General features: G+C 49.0%; 1 protein-coding gene across 1 annotated transcript; it reads left to right on the top strand.

Annotated features, from left to right (window-relative positions):
* Nucleotides 1-983: 983 nt before the first annotated feature.
* TMEM271 (transmembrane protein 271) lies at nt 984-9,514 on the top strand. The gene has a single exon (XM_075411393.1). The coding sequence runs from the start codon at nt 1,005-1,007 to the stop codon at nt 2,088-2,090; it is 1,086 nt and encodes a 361-aa protein (XP_075267508.1). The 5' UTR covers nt 984-1,004; the 3' UTR covers nt 2,091-9,514.
* The last annotated feature ends 1,049 nt before the right edge of the window (nt 9,515-10,563 follow it).

The raw sequence follows: 10,563 nt of genomic DNA, 5'->3' as shown, positions 1-10,563 counted from the left end.
CCTCTCCTCCGGAGCCCACCCCCCGCGCTCCCCGCGGGCCACCCCGTGACGGGCCGGGCGGCGGCGCGTCCCCGAGAGCCGGCTTCCAGCCGACGGACCTGCCGGAGCCCCCGGACGGGGCGTCCCGGGGGGCGCCGGGGCGGGCAGCCGGCCCCCGAGCCCCGCCGCCCACGGAGCGGCGAGCGTGGCGCGGCGGGGAGCGGTCTCACCGGGGTTCGCGGGCAGCGCACGAAACAAAGAGGGGCGCTGGGGATCGCCGCCCCCGTGGGCGCGGGGGACTTGGGGCGGGGGGGGGGCTCGCCCCGCTGCACCCGAGCGGCCGACGCACCGCAACGCGCCCACAGGGATCCGCGGCGGGCCCCCGGCCTCCTGCGAGAGCAAACGGTAAAAAATAAATAAGAGAGAGAGAGGACGCGAGCACGGAGACAAGCGGCAGCTCTCCGCATCGGAACCGGCGGGGGAGGGGGGGTGTGTGTGCAAACCCCACAGCCCCCCGGCCGAGGTGCGCGTCCGTCGCCGTTGCTTGCCGGCGGGGAGCCGGCTGCAGCGCGGCCTGCGGCCCCCACCGGGAGGGCGGGGAAGCCAGCCTCACCGCCCCCGGGCCGAGACGGGGGTCGCACGCCCCCCCGCCACCCGCGGCGTACCGGCCGGCGGGCCGCCCCCCCCCCCCCCCCCCCCCCCGGCTGCCGCGGCTCCCATCCATAATTAATCGCCTCCCCGCAGCCGCCGCGATAAGAGAGGGCGGGTGGGGACGAGGAGGCGGCGGCGGCCGGGAGGCGGGGGGGGGGGTGGGGGAGAGCGTGTGCGCTCGCCGCGCCCGGCTCACTGCGGCCGGCGGCTGCCTGCCGTGCGGAGCGGAGCGGAGCCCCGCCGCCCCGTCGGGGAGCGCCGCGCTCGCATGGCCGCGCCGCGCCGCGCCGCCGCCGCCGACGCGGGGCCGGGGGGGGCCGCGGGAGGAGGATGAGGCGGGCGGCGGGGCGGCGGCGGCGGCGGCGGCGCGGAGGATGAAGTGGAGCGTGCGGGGAGCCTGCGCCGCGCTCTCCAGCTGCCTCCTGCTCGCCTGCGCCCTCAGCGCCGCCGCCGTGGGCCTCAAGTGCTTCTCGCTGGGCTCCGAGCTGAAGGGCGAGCCCTTCCGCCTGGGCACCGCCGCCGGCGCCTTCTACTCGGGGCTGCTGCTGGCCGCCGGCCTCTCCCTGCTCGCCGCCGCGCTGCTCTGCTGCCGGCCGCCCGACGAGGCGCCCGCGGCTCCGGCCCCGGACCCGGCCCTGGGCCCGGCGGGGGACCCGGACGCGGCGGGCGGCGGCGGCGGGGACGCTGCGGCGGCGGCGGCCGCACCGTCGGGCCCGGCGGAGAAGGCGCCGCCCGGGGGTCGGCAGAACTTCCTGCTGCTGGGGGTGCTGGTGTTCATGCTGGGCGTGCTGAGCGCCTTCGCCGGCGCCGTCATCGACGGCGACACCGTGTCGCTGGTGGAGAGGAAGTACTCGTACTACTGCCTGCTGCAGCCCGGCGGCGCGGCCCGCCCGCGGAGCGGGCCCGCGGCCTCCGACGGCTCCGCCGCGGCGCTCCGCTGCCAGAAGCTGCGGGACTACCAGCGCGGCTTGGTGCTCTCCACCGTCTTCAACGCGCTGGAGTGCCTCCTGGGCCTGCTCAACCTGCTCCTCGTCAAGAACTACAAGGCCTCGCAGCAGCGCGGGCGGCGGCGGCGGCGGCGGAGAGCGGCCCCGGCGGCGGCCGCGGGCGGGCGGCGGAGGCGGCGGCGGGGAGGCGGCGGCGGCGGCGGCGGCGGAGGCGGCGGCGGCGGGCGGCGGGCGCCGCGCCACAGCCAGGGCTCGCTGTTCTCCGGCGGCGAGCCCGAGCTCAGCCCCGGGGACTGCCCCTTCCAGGCCGTCTCCTACATCAACGTCGGCGTCTTCCACGTCTTCGACGAGGCCGGCGTGGAGGTGCACTGCGGCGGGCACCCCTCCGTCGAGCTGCCCGGCTACTCGCCCATGGACCCCGAGCTCAACGCCTCCTACCCCTACTGCTACCCGCTGCCCAGCGAGCAGCCCCCCGCCTACGAGGAGATCTACCCCGGGGAGCGCTGCGCCTGAGGCACCTAGCGCCGACGGCCGCCGGGACGCCCGGACCCCGGCGGCGGGAGCGGGAGCGGGCCCGCCACGGCGCCTGGCGGCCGCGGGGCTCGGGGGCGGCCCTCGCACCACCGGCGGGACGGGCGGCCTCGGGTGCCGCCGCGCCTCTGGCTCTGCGGAAGCTTCTGCTCCTTCCCTCCCTCCCTGCTTTCTCCCTCCTTTCTCCTTCCCTCGCACCGGCCCTCCGTCCGTCTGTCCGTGCCTCCGTCCGCCGGCGGCTGAGTTTGCCGAAGGCTGCGCAAGAAACGCCTGAGGGTTGGTTCCTCCCGCCGCCTCTCCGCCGTAGCCAAGTTTAGTTCCCTTCAAGCGGTTCATCAGTCTCTCCAGCTTTAGCAGTCCAGAGCTACCCATTTATGATGACCAGCCAGTGTAAGGAAAAGGTGTCATGAAGCTTCTTTACCTCTCAAAAGAGCTAAGTTTCTAAACAACGCAGAGACATTTGTGTCACGTTTACTAGAGGTGTATTGGGGATCTTTAACGTTTACACTACTCCTCGGGAGAATTGAGTTCTGTTTTAAGATTTAGTGAGTTAAAACATTCGTTGGTCTTGTGAGATGCACATCGAGAAAAAACCTGCACTTTGAAAAAGAAACAGGAAAAAAAAATCAACGTTTTTGTACACTAACGTGCCTGCTTTTGTTGATAACTTCTTACTGTAAAAGCTTTCAGAAGTCTATAGTGAAAATGTTTGGTAAATTCACTGCAGTTTAAAATTGATGATTAGTTCCTTTACTAAAACAACTGAGATGTTGCTGGGATATGGCAGTTAAAAGGAAGTCCAGATGTCATACACATTCCTTTTTGTAAACAGGTTCTGTGTTTTTAATGCAAGGCAGGATTTCTTTTTGTTTTACACAGGCAAAGGGTTTAATTCTATTTTGTACAACTACATGGTTTACCTTGTAAAGAGTTCCATTTTACCTGTTACAATTCATCAATCTGGTAAGCTTGAATATTAAAAGTTTTATTTGAAATATATATATATATATAGAGTAAAACAGCCTTAACTGGTGCAGTGGTCAGTTTTAAAGGAAAAAAAGAGATAAACCATCTTGGAAGGCATCTTCCGAGTGTGTTTTCAAAACAGTATTTATACTCCTATTACGAAGCAAGAATTTTCTTTTTGGTTTAAAAAAAAAAAAAAGAGGCCACGTTAATTCCTAATGGGGGGGAGGGAGTAATGGGATTGTATTCTGTTAACTCTTTCTGTACTTAAGAGGTACTGAAAAGGCTTTCTGCAAAGAGGAAAATTGCTAAATCCTCCTTTTGGGTTTTGCTGTGGAATGCCAGTACCAGATAGCATTGAGGAAGTGCTAATTAAAGAGAAGCAGGTATGGCAAATTTTATTGCATCATTGAAGAACAGGTAAAGGCTTAGTTTTGTGTTGTGCAAAGAACCAAAAAGCAACTCTTCAGACTGCATTTCGTTCAGTCCCCCCTCACCCAGTTACCGTATACTGAAATGAAATATTACCAAATAACCTTTCTGTTAATCCTGTGTTTGGAGCCTGCTGCATAGTGCCAGTGTATCAGCTACCCAGAGAGAGAGAGAGAGCGTTAAGGGAATGCAAAGTTACAGCATATTTCTGTGGTCGATGGAAAATTATTTTTAAATCTTTAGCTGCAGAGAGACTGACGTAATTTACAGCCTTAGAATTGGAGAGAGAAGATTTTAGGCTAAAAATACTCAAATCTCTGCACTGTTTTGTTTTCTAAAGTGTTTTGACTTGCACACTTTGTATAATCTAAAATGCAGAATGCCTTAGAAGTCTGAAAATTGCAAACTGATACCTGCAAAGCTCACAATTAAAGCTCTCATCTAGAGAAGACAGTTGAAAGCAGCAGTTGCCAATTTGCCAAGTAGTTCTAAATAGCAGAAATTTGAAATACAGCTCTTTTTGGCCAGCAGATTTGCTTGTGCGGAACGCCAGCCTTAAACATACGCCCTCGCTAATTCCCATTTTAGTACTGAAGACTGGTTTTATGCTGGCTCTCTGCAGATGCACCTCCTTAACCCCTTACGGGGAAGTGACTGGGAAGTCCTGTAGTCTTCACCTATGATACTAATTTAAGCACAAAACCAATACCGTAACATACCGTATTGCTCAAACAACTGAGATTTTGCAAAATGAGTAATTAAATCAAGGAGGCCAAGTCCTTACATAGGTCTCCAATTAGACGAGTTTGTGAGACAACGTGCTATTCTGTACTGAATTAAGTGGGAACTGCTAGGCTGCAGGGTGATTTTGAAAAACAGCTAGGTGCCTGAACGGAGATGCAGAAGTGTGACAACAATTGTTGGCTTTAAAAAAAATTGGCTCTATACATACATTGTAGTTCCTGGAAGTTGTATCTTAGTTTTACTTACGGAATTGATTTTTGACGTAAAAAGACAGTATTTTACTGAAGATAGCTATTTTAGGAATTACGAACTAGACAATTCTGAAACTCCAGATGTTCCAAAGATCAGTGCTCAGGGAAATAAATGGAAAGTCAAGAAAGCTACCTATTATACTCAATTGTTTAAATGTAAACAATTTTAAACTATGAATTTTTAAGATTGTTAAATTCATAACTTTTTTTTTGTGGGTGTGTGTGTACGCATGTGTGTTAAGTGTGTTTGTGTTTTATTTAAGTCTGTTCAGAATGCCATTGAATTAGGATATTTATTTGTGGCTTAGTTTTAGTTCCTGAATTTCTACTTTTATTCGTTTGGGCTTTTATCCCCTGTAACAGTTTAATTTAGTGGTGGACAGATTGCCAGAATAATGTCCAAGTCAGACTCCCACAGAAGCCCATAGGCATCATTTCATTGACTTCAGTGGGTCTGGGCACAAATGATATGCAACACCTACTCTAAATAATCTTTAAAGTAATATTGGTCTTCTGGCATGACAGGATGCAGCAGTGGCATATGATTTCTCAGTTACTTATTATTTGTATGGACAGCAGTGTTAAGGGAGGTCACCTGCGGTATTATACATGTTTTTAAAAAAAAAAAACAGGAAAAAAAATTGGCAGGCAAATTGACCAAACAAGCCATGTTTTCTTAAAGATGGTATACAAGTGTTTCAGGTATCTGGTGACTAACTTTTCTGATAAAATACCACACGTATTTATTTCTCAGTGAGAAGAAACTTATAAATACAGGATACAAGATGAAGCTTCACAAGCATGATTGCAGTATTGCGAAGCCATTTTTAGTAAACCTGAATCATCACTCTATCTTCTGAGCAATAATGTTAGAGTGTATAAACTGTACTGTGCTGAAATTGAAAATAGGCTGGTGTGGGAAGCATCGGAGCGTAGGTTAATTACCTGAGAGGACTCATACTGTCCCTTTATTTTCCATTCCCCGTCACATGATTGTCGAGGCGAATGCAAGCCTGATCAATTCATGTCACTGGAGGATGTTAACTGCAAGGCATTTGCCTTAAGTAGCAAAACCAGGGAGAACAGAAGAGAAACATTGTGTATACGCTGTCAAATCTCCGTTTTGCTTAGCTGAAGTAACAAGAAGACTGCTTTTTGCCCCATGGCTTGTTGTTTTAATTTGCTCACAGCTTTACTCGCATCTGTTCAAAGGGAGGGAAGTATGGACACGGTACTGCTGTTCTGGTCACAGCGGAGTACTGATTTGGTAGCAGACTGCTCCCAGCTTTCCTGTCCCTTTTGCAGGTAATAGCATCTAGTCAAGGGATGAAACGATGGAAAATCAAGTCTGCTGTCTTTGATGCAACAGGATTTGCCTTCATGTGGAAAAAAATGTATTCCCACCAGCCTATTAGCAATTCACATGAATTATTTTCACACTCCAACATCCTTGCTTAAATTTGTTACTTATACTTTGCATTGTAATTAACAGAACATACGTGAATCTAAAAACAGGAAAAAATGATATTAGAGGGAAATTGTATTAAAGTAGTACTGATTTTACTCAAAAGTTTGATTTCACTGTAGGACTTCTTTGGTTCACCAAAAAGCGCTATGGTGGCTGGTATAACTTAGATATATTTCAGACATAATGTTTAATCATCAGAAAAGGTTTCTGAATGTTCACAGGAGAACGGCAATCTGTTTCTGCTTTTGGACATAGTACATATGAAAACCTTTTCTTCATTTTGCCATTTAATCCGAGATTGATCCTCAAGAAAATGTCAGTAATTGATCTTGTAATTTTAGGATCAATAAAATACGTTTTAAAGCACAGCATATCCTATAAGGAAAGCCTAATGCTCTTCATTTCATATTCTTCATCGTCTTAGATGGATGTCTAATAGTACAACAGAAACTAGGGATTTAATTACCCCTTCCATTACAAAAACGTGTTTTTCAGGGACTTAACAACTTGTACAAGTGGAGCCCTGACGTAAAGTTCCAGGTTTCACCGTGAAGGCAAGTCTTTTTCCATAAGTTAGATATTTCTGAGTTACAGTATATTCCAGTATTTTAGATAAATGTCATATTGGTAAAAATCTAGATCTGTTAATTTCATATGATGGCACTCTTTAAGTGTGCTAAAGTTACCTCTCCTTAATACAGGCTTGTATTTCCAGTTAAAATGCGTAATGGTGAGGAAGATTGAGTTCCTCATGGTCACTGTCCAGTTTCTAAATTTCTCAATTATCTCTCAGTACTTAATGGCATGTGACTGGTGCTTAGGATATGTTCCAGAATCAGTAATAGCTGACCTAATAACAGTTTAGCAGATAAAAGATGGTCCTCAGGAAGCCCACAGGCTAATGTAGTGCTGGGGGAAAAAAGTCTTCAAATAATGTGTTCCAACAATTCAGTGTATAGCGTGTCCTGCTCAAAAGGAGGCAGTGCCCAAACAAAGGAACTAGAAGAAATCTGAGAGTCTAAGTTGGGTGCAGGGGGTTTGTATGTTCTTTCTATTATAATATCGGTTCTGAAACTCTTCCCCTACATAGCTTTCGAAGAGTGGAATCCACAAATTTGTGTTCTAAAAACGTGATTCAAATACTGCCTCACTTTGCGCTGACCAGCTGTGCTACGTACTTTCCACCCAGTGTTCAGCCACCTGGTGAAGTTCTGCTGAAGTTTATGGGTATGTCACCCTGATGTCATCCTAGATAATCTGAGACTGAAGATCTAGGCATTTAAGAAGCCATAAGGCTATCTTAAGAAGAGCATATTTTCCTTTACAGGGTGAAAAAATCCAGATGTTCTCTTTTGTTCCTTCTTCAGACCCAGCTGCCTTAAACTTCAGTGAGTTTACCTTGAGGTGGGAGTGGAGATGGCACTGCAGACTGCTACACCTTCACTCACTGAGTTTTAGGTATCTGCAAAAGCTCCATAAGCTTTATGGAAGGAAACATTTCTAGTGAAAAAACACATACAAAATGGCTCCTACTCACCATCAGATCACAGAAGATTCAATATCCTGAGTGAAACTATCCAGTAGATGTATCCCAGTAGCAATACAACCTAGCACAAGTTCCCAGTGTTTCACTTCTGGATTTCTACTCCTGGCGTGGCTCTGTCTAATGGGGATGTTAGGAAGTTCATTTCGTGGTCTTTGCAAATGAATTGTTTGTTTCACTGCAGCACGTAGGAGCTAAACACCAACTAAATACCTCAAGCATCCTCACCAGTTGGTCTCTGCTGTGGCCATTGTTAGCGGAGGATAAAGTGAAGTGTGGGAGGAGAGAAAGCTTATCGTGATCCTCTTAATGGGTTCAGAGGACTAAACGTTGCAAAGTGTTCATTGGTTTTATATTAAGACACCGGATTTGGGGATGGAAGAATACCTGCAATATCTAAAAAGAATATTTTCCAGGGATATATTTTTGGAAATCTAATACTTGGGTTTAGGGAAGGTTCTGTCAGAATTTGCTTTTTCTTCCAGGTTTTACATTTTAAATGAAAGCTCGTCTCACAAAAATACCCTGTAAAATCTCCAGGCATTTAAATTATTAAATTTAGGGAGATTGAGTAGAGCTGTCCTACAAATTACTGGGTGCCACCAATTTCTGTAGAGGTCATATAAAGAATTTGGCACATGGTGCAGATGGGGCGTTATATGCCAACATCCAAATTTTGTCATTTCCTCACAATGAAGGAGGCAACAGCACAAAGTTGTGCTATGGAAAAGAGAGCTCCACATCCAGTCCCAGGCAGCTAGGCAGTCATGGATTTTGAATGAGCTATGTAGAGTCTCAAGGTGTACGTAATCTCCATGCATTCATCAGTAAAACAAATGCCTTTACAAAGATATTCACAAGGGATTGTCAGTGCTGAGTGGAGGCTTATATTGCTAGCTTTAGGCCAAACGGCTTCTAGAGACTTGGAAAAGTCCTGCCAAAAGAAGCTCATCCTTGCACTGGAAAGGAGAGAGCCACTGAGAAATTTCTACTTTGTTGCACTTTGGAATATCTGCCTCTTCCTGAATGACCCCGAAGCTACCAGCGTGTGCAGATCATCTAAATTAGACTACTGGAGAAACAGAGGAAGCGGAAATGCAAGTGTTGAAAACAACTCAATCTGGCTGAATTTTTTTGATGTATGATCAAGAGCTGTGTTAATTTCAGGAGCAGTACCTCCTGACCTGAGCAGCCAAAATTATTAGTGACCGAAGAAATTACTACCACCACAATAAGACTGGGAGATTGAGAAAATCGTATACTGCTTTCTGAATTGTCCATCACTCTAAATCAAAAGGAAAGAAATTCAGCTGCAGCTCTGTGTGAAACTGTTGCTAAGAAATACGGTTTGTTATGCTGAATGGAACAGAAGGGTGCTTCTCTCAACAAATTGGGAGCAGATAGCTGCACAGAAATGCGTTTGGCTGGCAGAGAGACTTCATCTTCGGTAAAGTCCTTGAAGAGCTACCAGAAAATACTGAAAGGCACCATCATCATCCAGGCTTACCTGGACCATTATTTAGTGTGTTGGGCTTCATGCAGTCCTGTCTTGCCAGCGGGCACAAGCAGCTGTCTCCTGTGACACCAGCAAGCCGGCACCAGCTGGATACGTGCAGGGAGCATCTGAACCCCTGAAAAATGCGTGTGCTGTTGCACTGCTCCGTGTACGTGTTGAGAGAAGGTAAGGCAGGACGTGCGGCAGCCAAGGTGACACATGGCCCCATGTTACAGGATGAGGAAGGCAGGTTGCTGTCACGATGCCAAGGCTCCAGACTCGTTACACAGTGGTCTTGGGTGTGCGGGGTCTATGCTGCATGTGAGGAGCTGCTCCTGGATCACTTTCGCAAAAGCAAAATGCCCAAGTCAAGTGGAATGGAGAGAGGAGGACTGTCTTTATTCCCCCTTGAACAAAATGAAAGTGATCAAATCGCAGACCTTCACAACAGAGGTGTTAAGTTCTGCCTTGGGTTCAGTTTTCATCTTCTACTTGCCCTAGCACCTTCTCCAAAGGAACAGCGTGCATGCAGGCTCAGAATGGCAAAGTGCATGCTCTCTACTGCCTCTGTGCTTAGGGGGAGGGTCTGCCAATGGTGTACTAAATTATTCAATCAGCTGGTGAGGCAATAAATAGAAATGAGCAACAAGTCATGAAAAACGCTTGCTTTGTCCTATGTTTGTCACATTACAAGAGCTGTATGACACTCTGGGCTGTCCTTCACTGAAGGCTGTGGCAGTTCTTGTCTGCTTAAGGCCTGCAAGATCCAGAGCTCTAAGAATGAGGATTCCTGTTGGAAGTTTTCCTGGACCGATTTATCTCAAAAGTCAAAAAGCGACCCTGGCCCTGTTTCAGTAAATGCATCTCAGCATCCAAGCATGAAAAGATAAAAAGCATAAGCAGGACAGAACTGGTCATTCATTCATAGTTGGTTAAATTTTCATGAAGGGCAGCAAAAAGACAAATATTAGCATTAACATCTCAGACTTGGAGAATTGCTTCATTGTAAGAGGTTTTGAAGCTGACCGATAAGGAAGTGACAGAAGGTATTTACACCAAAAGATAAAGCATATTTCACAGTTCTGCTGTTACACTGTTCATAATGTGCAGCAAAGGCTAACAAAAACAGGAATTTCAACTTGCCTTACAGATGCAGCTTGAAATGCTTCAGATGACTATTCAAAAACTATTTTCTATATGACTAGACTAGAGTTGCAGTCCAGTACCTACTGTGTTCTAGCTACGTATTGGGAGTTTTTAGTCTTGTGTGTGCACAGCTAAAATGTGTATGCTGGCTGTGGACAGATGGCCACCTTCTGTAGCCAGGTCACTGCCACCAGAGAGGCAAACTCACCCATTCTGTTTGGCACTGCAGCGGAGCAGGAGAGCACCCCCGACTCAGCCACTAAAACTCAGCAGAAGTGCAGGCACTTCCAGCATCATGGAGCCACACCTGGCTCTTCCCCAGTCACACACCATGGGAGCCCCAGTGAAACCTGCAGGTATGTGGACAGGAAGGTACCACAACACTTTACCACAGGTCTCACAAGGAAAAG

The sequence above is a fragment of the Opisthocomus hoazin genome, chromosome Z (genome assembly GCF_030867145.1).
Source record: "Opisthocomus hoazin isolate bOpiHoa1 chromosome Z, bOpiHoa1.hap1, whole genome shotgun sequence".
In the NCBI taxonomy this organism is placed as follows: Eukaryota; Metazoa; Chordata; class Aves; order Opisthocomiformes; family Opisthocomidae; genus Opisthocomus; species Opisthocomus hoazin.
The sequence above is the reverse complement of the archived record's forward strand: the minus strand, read 5'-3'. Positions and strand labels throughout refer to the sequence as shown.

Bases quoted from the DNA above. Each gene is read 5' to 3' on its own strand.
- TMEM271 (XM_075411393.1), top strand. From the start codon at position 1,005: ATGAAGTGGAGCGTGCGGGGAGCCTGCGCCGCGCTCTCCAGCTGCCTC.